A 13,433-nucleotide genomic window follows, 5' to 3' on the forward strand; every position below is an offset into this window, starting at 1 on the left:
CCCCACTATCCTTAGCAAACCTAAGATCAAGTAAGATCATGGTGATCCGCTTTCCTGCCTGTACCACATAACGCTAATAGATCACAAATCGAAATCAACTTAATTGTATTCAGTGCTTTGGCCACAATAGCTCTCTGGAGTAGAGAGTACAAATATTCACTGTCCTCTGAGAGAGAAATTTCTCAATATATCCATTTTAAATGCATAATTTTGTTTCCTTGCAATTACTGGATTAAGCAAATCTTTGCTTGACAATGGAGAAGTTGTTTAAAGTTGGCAAGTTCTCAGCTTCTGAGCATCTGCCAATGTACAAGTCTCAAAACATGAATTTATTTTGTGAGCTGCTTGATTCAGTGCAAATTAATTTATTTTGAAATGGCCACCATTTAGATTCTGATATCTGGATTTTTTTTTTTGGTGTCAGTTATGAATTCATTTGCTCTAGTTCTTGGTTAGAGATAATAATAATTTTTTCATATGGCCAATGTGTGAACCAAGTGACTTATAACTGACCACATCCGTCTCAAATGTTTCCAGTCCAATAAAAATTAGTTCAGCCCTGCTAGAAACATTTACTCAACTTTTAGCTCTCAGTAAAACACCATGGTATCTTTCTGGCACAGCCTCAGAACTCTTACTCTGTTTTAAATTAAATTTTACTTGTGGGTTGAATATCGTGAAGATTTTCTGCTGTTAGAAATAGATTTTCTTCAGATTCACTTATACAGTACTCAATCATCTGTATAACTACAGGACAGTGCTAAGTTTGTTTTACATGTAATGTAGAGGCTTCACAGTTAAATTTGTACCTCAAATAGTTCAGTAGTTTATGCATTTGTATTGTTTTGTGTAGTTGTTTCATTTTCTAACAATGTGTAAAGTACTTCTTGTAATAAAACCTTAATGAGTTGTTGCTCTGATGAATATCATCGTGAATTGAGGCCTGACATTATGGAGCGATTAGAATAGTACAATCTTGTATTTTTGGTCTTTTAACCTTGACATTCTTTGTTCCATTTAGAAATACCAAAAGAAGCTCAAAAACATTTACTTCCTACAAGTTCGCAAACATGAGGAAATCTGCAGATGCTGAAATTTCAAGCAACACACATAAAAATTGCTGGTGGCAGCATCTATAGGAAGAGGTACAGTTCTGACGAAGGGTCTCGGCCCGAAACGTCAAGTGTACCTCTCCCTATAGATGCTGCCTGGCCTGCTGCGTTCACCAGCAATTTTTATGTGTGTTGCTTCCTACAAGTTGTCAGGCTGATCAACACCTCCACCTATTAACCCACCTCCCCCCCACACAACCCACCATACTACTTTATCATTTCCTGTCAGTCACCTTATATATAGATACTTCTGTACCTAGTGTCACTTGATGTACATGTTGTCAAGTCTGTGTATATATATTTATATTAATTGTGTTTTTATTGTGTTGTTTGTACTTATCGGGTTCTTTTAATGCTGCATCGGAATCGGAAAAACAATCATTTTGTTTTCCTTTACACTTGTGTCCTGAAGAACGACAATAAACAATCTTGAATCTTAAAAAAGGCAAAATGTTTCCATAGCACATCTTCTATGTGAAATATTGTGGTCCTTGCCTTCACTGTCAGCAATGTACTTAGCTGGCACATTGTTCCCCTATATTGTGCTCCCTTAAACTGCTAATCATTGATATTCGAGCACAGATATGGATCCCGAGTCCCCAAACTTCTTGCAGAAAGCTGTTTCCTTGTAGATCAGGCAGGAGTTAATTCCTTTTCCTTCCTTTGTTCTCATTTCAATTTTAGGTCTGAAACCTTGACAGAGAACTTGCTTTTCTGACTTCGTGATGTCTATGTTTGTTTTCTTGAGATAAACTTTCCTTAGGGCCTTGTAACATTTTAACTCACCACTAGAGCATCTCTGAATGTGAGTGACCTAGAAGTTGAGGATGTCTTTGGACACCCAAAGGTCTGATATTGGCTTACAATGTCTGGTCTGACAGAGGAGGTACATGTAGGTCATTAGATCTGTGGTACTGACATTGCCTCATTGAAGATGGTAGCATTGGTGTGGAGATTTTCAGATCTTTGTGTTTTTGGTTGGTCACCTAGGATTCAGTAGTAAAAGGAGAAGATATGATTCTGTGGTCACGAACAAAATTGGCATGTTGCCTCCTTGATGCCAGGATCATGGAAGTTGGAGTCAGTTCACCCTTTCTGAAACAACAGTTGTGTTCCATGTCAGCACAAACAACATCAGTAGAAAGAGTGATCAGATTCTGCAAGGAGAATTTATGGAGTCAGGTAGAAAGTTAGAAAGCAGGTCCTCAGGGTTATAATCTATTACATTAAAGACCATGAGATATTGCAGCAGAACTTGCTTTGCCATTCAGTCATGAGTGATTTTCTTTTTAGCTCTCAACGTCATTCTCCTACCTTCTCTTTGTAATGCTGAACCCCCACCCCCAAACCAGTCAAGAGCCTATCAATCTCTACCTTGAATATACCCAATAACTTGGCCTCCACAGCCCTCAGTGGTAAGAATACCAAAGATTCACTACCTTCTTCCTGAAGAAATTCCTCCTCATTAACCTTGTAGAGTTTTTTGAGGAGGTTACAAAGAAAGTAGATGAGGGAAAGGCTGTGGATGTTGTCTAGATGGACTTTAGTAAGGCCTTTGACAAGGTCCCACATGGGAGGTTAGTTCAGAAGGTTCAGACACTAGGTATCCATGGAGAGGTTGTAAACTGGATTCGAAATTGGCTGTGTGGGAGAAGACAGAGAGTGGTAGTGGATAATTGCTTCTCAGACTGGAGGCCTGTGACTAGTGGTGTGCCTCCGGGATCTGTGCTGGGACCATTGTTGTTTGTTGTCTATATCAATGATCTAGATGAAAATGTGGAAAATTGGATCAGCAAGTTTGCTGATGACACTAAGATTGGAGGTGTCGTGGACGGTGAGGAAGGTTTTCAAAGCTTGAAGAGGGATTTGGACCAGCTGGAAAAATGGGCTAGAAAATGGCAGATGGAATTTAATGCAGGCAAGTGTGAGTTGTTGCATTTTGGAAGGACAAATCAAGGTAAGACACACACAGTAAAAGGTAGGGCACTGAGAAGTGCGGAAGAACAAAGGGATCTGGGAGTTCAGATGCATAATTCCCTGAAAGTGGCGTCACAGGTGGACAGAGTGGTAAAGAAGGCTTTTGGCATCCTGGCATTCATAAATCAAAGTATTGAGTATAGGAGTTGGGATGTTACGGTGAGGTTGTATAAGACATTGGTGAGGCCAAATTTGGAATATTGTGTGCAGTTCTGGTCACCTAACTATAGGAAGGATATCAGTAAGATTGAAAGTGTGCAGAGAAGATTTACTAGGATGTTGCCGGGTCCTCAGGAGTTGAGTTACAGGGAAAGTTTGAACAAGTTAGGGCTTTATTCCTTGGAGCATAGAAGAATGAGGGGAGATTTACAAAATTATGAGGGGTATAGACAGAGTAAATGCAAGTAGGCTCTTTCCACTTAGATTAGGAGAGATAAACACGAGAGGACATGGCTTTTGGATGAAAGGAGAAAGATTTAGGGGGAACATTAGGGGGAATTTCTTCACTCAGAGAGTTGGAGTGTGGAACAAGCTGCCATCTGACATGGTAAATGCAGGCTCACTCTTAAGTTTTAAGAACAAATTGGATAGATACATGGATGGGAGAGGTCTGGAAAGTTATGGACTGGGTGCAGGTCTATGGGACTAGTGGAATAAAGTTTTGGCATCGAGTAGAAGGGCCGAGTGGCCTGTTTTGTGTGCTGAAGTGTTCTATGGTTCTATGGTTCATTTCAGTTCTGAAAGTACATACTTAGTCCTTGCCCTCAAATCCTATACTCCTCCTAGTCAAAACATACTTAGCATGTCTAGTCTATCCAAGCCTTTTAGTATTTGGTAGGTTTCACTGAGATCCCCTTATCTTTCTGAACTCTGAAAAAATATGTGTCCAGAGCCAACAAAAGCTCCTCATACATTAATCCCTTTAATTCCTGGGATCATTCTTGTGAACAGCCTCTCAACTGCCTCCAGAGTTAGCACATACATCTTTAGATAGAGGGCCCAAAATTGCTCACAATATGCCACATGCGGCCTGACCAACGCCTTATGGAACCACAGCATTGCATCCTTGCTTTTATATTCTAGTCCTCTCAAAATTAATGTTAACATTGCACTTGACTTCTTTACCATGAACTCAACCTGCAAGTTAGCTTCCAGGGAATCCTGAATTTGGACTCGAGTCCCTTTGTACCTCTCATTTCTGCTTTCTCTCCCTATTTAGAAAATAGTCTACACCTTTATTCCTCCTACCAAAGTGCAAAATCCCATATGCTTTATTTCATCTGCCACTTATTTCAAAGGCTCAAAGGTTCAAAGGTCCAATCTAATGTCGAGGACTGTGTACAATATACATCCTGAAATGCTTTTTCTTTGCAGACATCCACAAAAACAGAGAAGTGCCCCAAAGAATGATGACAGTTAAACATGAGAACCCCAAAGTCCCCCCAGCTCCCCCCTCCCGCATGTAAGCGGTAGCAAGCAATGATCCCCCCCCCAGCAAAAAAAAAGAGCACTCGCTACCGAGCGCAAGCGTGAGCTAGGTGATAGCAAAGACGCAGACTTTGCAGTTACACCAAAGACCAATGAAATCGCATTTCATCCGGCATTTGACAAACCACAGGTTCTCTCTCTCCCTGGCAAGGGAGAGGGAGGTGTCCCCCATTTTCACAGCTGGTGGGAGACATAACAACAACCTACTGGTTTACGATGTTAAAAAGTCCGTTTTATTGCTTTTTACAAGCTCTGTGCCTGAAGATCACAAAGATTTCGGGTCTTCAGGCCCACAGTGAAAAATTTTCCGGCCTCTCCGACAACACACGAGTCTCCTGCTGTGACACCGACCCTCCATCCGCCCATCTCGAGAGCCCCGAGATCTTAGGCTTTCAAATTCGAGCCAGAATCTCAGGCTGAACCCTTAGCCATCTGAACAACGGCCGGTCCTGAAACCCTGAGAACGAGTCGCATTCCCACAAAGAACCAAAGTCTGCATGTAATTCCGGGTCAGGGTCTTCAAAAGAACCCTGAAAGGGAAAAATAAAGATATTAAAGATGGAAGTAGAGATGTTTCCGAAGATGCAAGCAAAGGAGTTGTCGTTTAGTGCCATCTTAACTCCGCCTCCAACTTCCAAGTTGCCCACTCACCTCAGCTGCCCAAGTCCTCTGCAGATCCTTTGCCTCTGAAACACTACTTGTCCCTCCACCTATTTTTGTATTGTCTGAAAACCTGGCCACCATATCCTCAGGTGCTTAATCCAAATCATTAATGTATAAAGTGAAAAGTTGCAATCCCAACACCAGTCCCAGTGGAACACCACTAGTCACCAGCAGCCATCCTGAAATAGGCCACTTTTTCCCGTCAACTAATGTTTTATCCATGCTAATACCATAGTTCTTATTTTGTTCAGCACTTTGTCATAAACACGAGATTCTGCAGATACTGGAAATACAGACTAACATGCTGGACGAAATGAACAGGTTAGGTAGCATCTATGGAAAGCAATCAACGGTCACTGTTTTAGACAGAAACCTTTCATCAGGACTGGCTTTCTTAAAGGTAGAAATGAACAGTAAGAGAACTATGAGGTTGGTACATTGGATGGGAGATACCCAGAGTTGATGAGGTTGGAGATAATGCTGGAGACAATGGGCTGATGGTGCTGAGTGGCACCTTGTGAAAGGCTTTCTGAAAATCCAAATGAATGAAGTCCACTGTTTCTCCCTTATCTAAACTGCTTGTTACCTTCTTAAAGATTTCTAACAGATTTGTCATGCAAGATCTTCCCTTAATGGAACTGTGCTGACTTCTTACCGTTTATTATGTATGACCAATTTCCCTGAAATCTCAACCTTAATAATTGACTCTTAAATCTTGCCATCCACTGAAGTCAGGCTGATCGGCCTATTGGACACGTTAGTGTACAGAAATGGGAAGATATGCAAATGAATATATAGAGTTATAGAGTCACACGGCAAGGAAACATACCATTCTGTCCATCTGGTCCATGTTATCCAAGGTTCCCATCAATGAAAAAGGTCCCAACCTGATCAACTCCTCTCCATAATTGAGTTTGTCGGGTCCTAGCAATATAAATCTCCTGTGCATACTTTCCAACTTAATGGCATCTTTCTTATAACAGGATGGCCAAAACTGAACACAATATTCCAAATGCAGCTTCATCAGCTATGTTTTATAACTGCAACATAACATCCCGACTTCTATAATCAATGCCCTGACTAATGAAGGCCATTGTGCTAAAAGCCATCTTCATTAATCTATCTATGATGCCACCGAGTGAACCAACCAGTTCCCCTCCACCACCACCACCCTCCTTCGTCTGGCAGAACTGGTCCTCACCCTCAACAATTTGGCTCCTCTCACTTTCTCCAGACTCGTGACATAGCTTGCCTATGCCAGAGCTGTGCCTGTCTCTTTGTTGCTATGTGGAACAGTCCATATTCCAAATCTTCCCCAGTAATGTTCCCCAACTCTTCCTCTGCTACATTGACTACTGCATTGGTGCTGCTTCATGCACCCATGCTGAGCTCATCAATTTAATCAACTTTGCCTCTAACTTCCACCCTGCCCTTAAATTCACTTGGTCCATTTCTGACATCTCCCTCCCCTTTCTCGATCTCTCTGTCTCCATCTCTGGAGACAAACTGTTGACTGACATCTTCTACCTGCCCTGTCTGTTGTAAAAATGCTATTCCCTTTTCTCAGTTCTTTCATCTCCTTATCTGTTCCCAGGGTGCAGCTTTCCTTTCCGGGACATCATAGGTGTCTTCCTCCTTCAAAGAACGGGATTTCCCTTCCTCCACCATTGATGTTGCCCTCACCCTTATCTCTTCCATTTCTCAAACATCTGCACTCACCCCATCTTCCCACTGCTTTAACAGTGATAGAGTTCCTCTTGTCCTTACCTACCGTTACATGAGGCTCCACATCCAACACATCATCCTCTGTAACTTCCGCCATCTCCAAAAGGACCCTACCACCAAATATATCTTTACCTCCCCCCACCCCACCCCTGGCTTTCGGCAGGGATTGCTGCTCCGTGATTCCCTTGTCCATTTGCCCCTCCCCATTACTCTCACAAATTTTCCTCCTGGCACTTATCCCTGCAAGCAGCCAAAGTGCAACGGCTGTCCATTCACCTCCTCCCTTACCTCTATTCAGGGCGCCAAACAGTCCTTCCAGATGCAAACAACAGGAATTCTGCAAATGCTGGAAATTCAAGCAACACACATCAAAGTTGCTGGTGAACGCAGCAGGCCAGGCAGCATCTCTATGAATCTGTTGGGGTTGTATATTGTATCTGGTGCATCGGATGCAGCCTCCTGTACATTGGTGAGACCCACAGTAAACTGGGGGACCACTTTGTCAAGCTTCTCCACTCCATCTGCTCAAAGCAGAATTTCATTGTGTACAACCATTTTAATCAATATCTCCATTTCCGTTCCAATATGTTGGTTGAAAGCCTCCTCTTGGGCCATGATGAAGCCACTCTCGGTAGAGGAGCGACACCTCATATTTTGTCTCGGTAGCCTCCAATCTGATGGCATGAACTTTGATTTCTACTGGTAATTTTTTTCCTCCCCTCTCACCTCTTCTGTTCCCCACTCTGGTCTCTTACCTCTTCTCACCTGCATATCACCAACCCCGAGTGCCCCTCCTTCTTTCCATTATCCCATGGTCCACTTTTCACCTTCTAGCGAGTCATCCTTCTTCTCCCACCTCTTTCTCCTTTCCCTCCCAGTCCTGAAGAAGCGTCTGGAAGAAAGGCCCAAAATATTAACTGCTTATTCATGTCCGTGGATGCTGCCTGACCTACTGAGTACCTCCAGCATTTTGTGTGTGTTGCTCTGGATTTCGGCTCTCTTGTGTTTACAATACTCTAGATGTAGTCTCGCCAACATCTTGTGCAGTGGTAATATGACAACTCAGCTTTTACTCAGTGCCCTGCTTGATGAAGGCAAATGCACCAAATACTGCCTTTACCACCTTGTCTACCTGTTTTACTACTTTCAGGGAATTCTGTATTTGCACCTCACTCTTCAGGGCCCTGTCATCTTGTTCGAGTCAGTATTGTATCTCTTCATGGCTTCTTTATATGCTTCAGCAGAGCTTACGTTCCTATCATTCCCTCCGATTTTGCATCATATGTTGTACTCACTCTCTTTATTATTGATATAGATTCCAGAAGTAGTTCAATCACTGAGAGTTTGCAGGCGTTAATCTACAATTTACCAACCCAAAAGTGACTTGTTTATTCCTACTATTTTCCCCCTTTGTCATTCACTGCTTTATCCAGTTTATTAACCCCCATGAGTTCTTGTATTCATTCTAACAACCCAGTACATTTCAGATGTTATGCACCTCTCATTTTGCTGGTTCTCTTCTGTTCAAATGCTTGCCCTTTGCTGGAGCATGACAGTTCAAATCCAAATACTGCAAGACAAGTGTAGTCCAAGACTGTGATGTATGAGGTCAACCTCAACTGTTCCTCCTTAAACAGTAGTTAATTTCCAAACCATGAAAATTAGGCAAAACTGTGCAGGAATGCAGGAAAATTAATAAACACAAGACTGTCTGCAGATGCTGGAAATCCAAGGTAACACACACAAAATGCTGGAAGAACTCAGCAGTCAGGCAACATCTATGGAAAAGAATATTCGACATTTCGGGCGTCAGGACTGAGAAGGAAGGGGGTAGATGACAGAGTAAAGAAGGTGGGGAGCAAGGCTTGCTGGCAGGTGATAGCTGAAGCCAGGTGGGTGGGAAAGATCAAAGGTTGGAGAAGAATGAATCTGATGGAAGAAGAGAGTGGACCATAGGAGAAAAGGGAAGAAGGAGGGGACCCAGTAGGAAATGATAGGCAGGTGAGAAAAGGTAAAATGCAGATCGGGGAATAGAGGAAGTGGGGAGGAAGGAAATTTGCTTTAGAAACATAGAAAACCTATAGCACAGTACAGGCCAACAACAGGAATTCTGCAGATGCTGGAAATTCAAGCAATACACATCAAAGTTGCTGGTGAACGCAGCAGGCCAGGCAGCATCTCTAGGAAGAGGTACAGTCAACGTTTCAGGCCGAGACCCTTCGTCAGGACTAACTGAAGGAAGAGTTAGTAAGAGAAGAGTTAGTAAGAGATACTAAATCTCTTACTAACTCTTCCTTCAGTTAGTCCTGACGAAGGGTCTCGGCCTGAAACGTCGACTGTACCTCTTCCTAGAGATGCTGCCTGGCCTGCTGCGTTCACCAGAAACTTTGATGTGTATTGCACAATACAGGCCTTTCGGCCCACGATGCTGTGCCGAATATGTACTTACTTCAGAAATTACCTAGGGTTACCCATAGCCCTCTATTTTTCTAAGCTCCATGTACCTATCCAGGAGTCTCTTAAAAGACCCTATTGTATCCACCTCCACCACCGTTGCTGGCAGCCTATTCCACAGTGGTGACTGATGCAAAGTACTCATTTCGTTTGTCTGCCGTCTCCTTATCCCCCATTATTATTTCTCTGGCCTCATTTTCTAGTGGTCCGATATCCACTCTCACCTCTCTTTTATTTTTTTACATACTTGAAAAAGCTTTTACTATCCACATTTATATTGTCTGCCAGCTTGCTTTCATATTTCATCTTTTCCCTCCTAATGATCTTTTTAGTTGCTCTCTGTAGGTTTTTAAAATCTTCCCAATCCTCTATCTTCCTGCTAATTTTTGCTTTGTTGTAGGCATACTTTTGCTTTTACATTAGCTTTGACTTTCCTTGTCAGCCATGGTTGTACTATTTTGCCATTTGAGTATTTCTTTGTTTTTGGAAAATACATCTATCCTGTACATTTCTCATTTTTCCTAGAAACTCAAACCATTGCTGCACTGCTGTCATCTCTGCCAGCATCTCCTTCCAATTTACTTTGGCCAATTCCTCTCTCATACTGCTGTAATTTCCTTTACTCCATTGAAATACTGGTACATCAGACTTTTTCCAATCAAGTTTCAAGTTGAACTCAATCGTATTGTGATTACTGCCTTTAAAGGTTCCTTTACTTTAAGCCTCCTGTTCCTTACATAACACCCAATCCTGTTTAGTAGATCACCTTGTAGGCTCTATAACAAGCCATCTTGTAGGCATTCAACAAATTCACTGTCTTGAGATACATTACCAACCTGATTTTCTTCATGTACCTGCATAAAATCTCCCATGACTATCATAACTTTGCTCTTTTGACACACGTTTTCTATTATCTGTTGTAATCTGTGGTCCACATCCCAGCTACTCTTTGGAGGCCTGTATATAACTGTCATCAGGGTCCTTTTACCCTTGCAGTTTCTTAACTCAATCCACAAGGATTCAACATCTTCCATTTCTATGTCGTATCTTTCTAATGATTTGATGCCATTCTTTACCAGCAGAGCCACACCACTCCCTCTGCCTACCTTCCTATTCGTCTGAGACATTGTGTAACCTTGGGTCTTCAGCTCCCAACTACAACCATCCTTTTGCCACGATTCATTGATGGCCACACATCATACCGAACAATCTTTAAAGTGCAACAAGATACTCCATGCACTGAGATATAACAATTTGAGTACTATATTTGGTATCCTTTTTGATTCTACATCCCTAATGCACTGATACTCACCCTGCTGGCTGCAATTTTGTCCTATCATTTGCCTGCCCGTCCTGACAGTCTGACTGCACGCTTTCTTTGTTCTTTTTTTAACCATACGTCCTATCCTGAGTCTTTTCACTCTGGTTCCTACCGCCTTGCCAAATTAGTTTAAACTCTAACAAACCTGCCTGCGAGAATGTTGGTCCTCCTTGGGTTCAAGTGCAACCTGTCCCTTTTGTACAGGTCATACCTCCCCAGCAGAGTTCCCAATGATTCAAAACCCTGAAGCCCTGCCCCTTGCAGGAGCTCCTCAGCCACGCATTAATCTGCCAGATCACCCTGTTTCTACCGTCACCGGCGCGCGGCACAGCTAGCAATTCAGAAATTACTAACTTTCAGGTCTTTCTTGCCTAGGTCTCTAAATTCTCTTTTCAGGACCTCTTTGCTTTTCCTTCCTATGTCATTACCACCAGTATGTACCAAGACATCTGGCTGCTCCCTCTTCCCCTCCAAAATGTGTAAGAACTGCTAAGTTTGTAACAATAATGTGATAATTTTATGTAGATGGAGGTTTTGCAACATGCTATTTTATTTTTATGTTGAGTCGTTTGTGAAGGGAGAAATTTCTTAAACGGTTCTTTGAAGGTTAAAAAGTCATTTTGAAATCCATTGTAGAGCCAAAAAAATTGGTGAAAATAGAATTATGTGTGGAAGTTCTAGACCTCTCACAAGGTTTCTAACTTGGGTGTTGCTGTTCATTGTCCACAGACGGGGAGAGAGAAGAGGACCAAACTACCAGACAACATTGAGGTGGACAGCTCTGACAGCCGACACCTGGGGCCCAAACGGCAGAATGCTGGGAGACTGGTCGTGGAACACCTGAGCAGCACTGCCCGCGTACTGAGGGCTAGCTTACTGAGGCGGAAGCCTGTAGTGCGGTACAGAATTGGTCCAAGAATCCACTTCCACAACCCTGTTCAAAGTAATCTCTCCAGCAGCAGAAACATCAGTGAGGTGAAAGGGGACTCAAAGAACAGTGATACTGGCAGTGTAGGAGGAGCCCCTCAGCCCACCAGCAATGACTTTACACCTAATTGTGACATAATAGGAAAAGATGCCTTGTCTGCATTGGCCAGGGCGAGCACTCAGTTGTGTCAGCAAGAGATTGCCAATGTGGTCTGTTCACACCAGGCTGAGAAACTGATGCCACATTCTGTACCTCGTTTCTGTCATCTCTCAGGTACAGTGTCGTAGTAATGTTCAACTCCTTTGTAAACAAAATGTTGTCTGTTTATTGCAAGATTTTTTTCGTACAAATGACTTTAGTATTTAAAGGTGACTTTTAGAATCCAGAGCGTCCAGAACATGGTTCAAACCGTAAGTGCTGAAATGAAAAACAGAACGTTAGTAAAGACGTAAATTTGAAATGAAAACAAATTTGCTGGAAGTACCTGGCAGCACAGGCAGTGTCTACAATGAGAGGAACAATTAACATTTCAACCTGAAATGCAAATTATTTTTTACACTCCAGAGATACCGTTTTGTTTTTTTATAATCTTTACTAAAAGCATAGAACAGCTGAAGAACATTTTCAAGAAGAATTGGGAGTAACCGGAAGTCATCATGCACATTGGCACAATTGACAAAAGTACAGTAAGGGACGAGGTCCTGCAGAGTGAATAAGGAAAGTGAGGGAAGGAGTTAAGAAGCAGGGCATCAAGACTAATAATCTTTAGGTTATTTCCAGTACCATCTGCCAGTGAGAGTCAGAATAGGAGCATGTAGCAAATATGCATGATTGAATAATTGGTACAGGGTGTAGGGAATTAGATTTTTGGACCATTGGGATCTCTTCTGAGGTAGAAGTGACCTGAATTGGAGAAGAACCAATATCCTTCTGGGAAGATCATCAGGGGTGTGTAACCCTAAGCAGTAGTGATATAAATGAAAGGCTGGAACGTGATGCAGATGTTATTGACAGCAGGTTGAATAGTCGAGACAGGCAGGAACTCAGCAGGGAATGAAGAGAGTCTATGGGATTAAATTGTCTTGGCTGATAAAAGCAGATGAACTCAGGGCATGGATAGCTAGGTGAGACTTGGATATTATAGCCATTTCAAAAACTTGGCTAAGGGAGGGAAAGGCCTGGCAGTTTAATGTTCCCTGGTACAGGTACTTCAGGTGGGAAAGAGAGGAGAGGGCTTTACATTTTTCAATTAAGGGAAAAATCACTGCATTAGTTCACAGTAGATTTTATTATCACAGTACATATGTGTCACCATATACAACCTTGAGATCCATTTTCATGTGGGCATATTCTACGAATCTGTAGAATAGTAACTATGACAGGATTAGTGAAAGACTTCCCAACTAGAGCATTCAACTAGAGTGCAGCAGATACCAACTGTGCAAATACAAATATAAATAAATAGCAATAACTAATGAGAACATGAAATGAAGAGTCCTTGAAAGTGAGTCCATTGGTTATGGGAACATTTCAATGAAGGGGTAAGTGAAATTGTTCTCTTTTGTTCAAGAACCTAATGGTTAAGGGGTAGAAACTGTTCTTGCATGATCATTCTATGATACTTTATTGATAGATTTGAAAATAACACTAAGATCCCTAAACAGTCAATGGAAATTAGAAGAACAAATGAGCAGGAAGATTAAGAAGAGTTGGAAGAATAATAGTATGGTATGGTAATGTAGCAGATAAGAACTTTGATGGAGTA

The 13,433-nt window shown here is 42.1% G+C and overlaps 1 protein-coding gene across 3 annotated transcripts in view; it reads left to right on the forward strand.

The window, feature by feature from the left end:
- xylt2 (xylosyltransferase II) overlaps window positions 1–13,433 on the forward strand; it is a 312,882-nt gene that overhangs the window by 60,319 nt on the left and 239,130 nt on the right. For all 3 annotated transcript variants that reach the window (XM_072242003.1, XM_072242005.1, XM_072242004.1), the window contains one exon: window positions 11,470–11,941. In XM_072242003.1, the coding sequence (XP_072098104.1) occupies window positions 11,470–11,941 (472 nt within the window). The remainder of the gene's footprint in view (window positions 1–11,469; window positions 11,942–13,433) is intronic.

The sequence above is a fragment of the Mobula birostris genome, chromosome 24, assembly GCF_030028105.1.
Source record: "Mobula birostris isolate sMobBir1 chromosome 24, sMobBir1.hap1, whole genome shotgun sequence".
Classification (NCBI taxonomy): Eukaryota; Metazoa; Chordata; class Chondrichthyes; order Myliobatiformes; family Myliobatidae; genus Mobula; species Mobula birostris.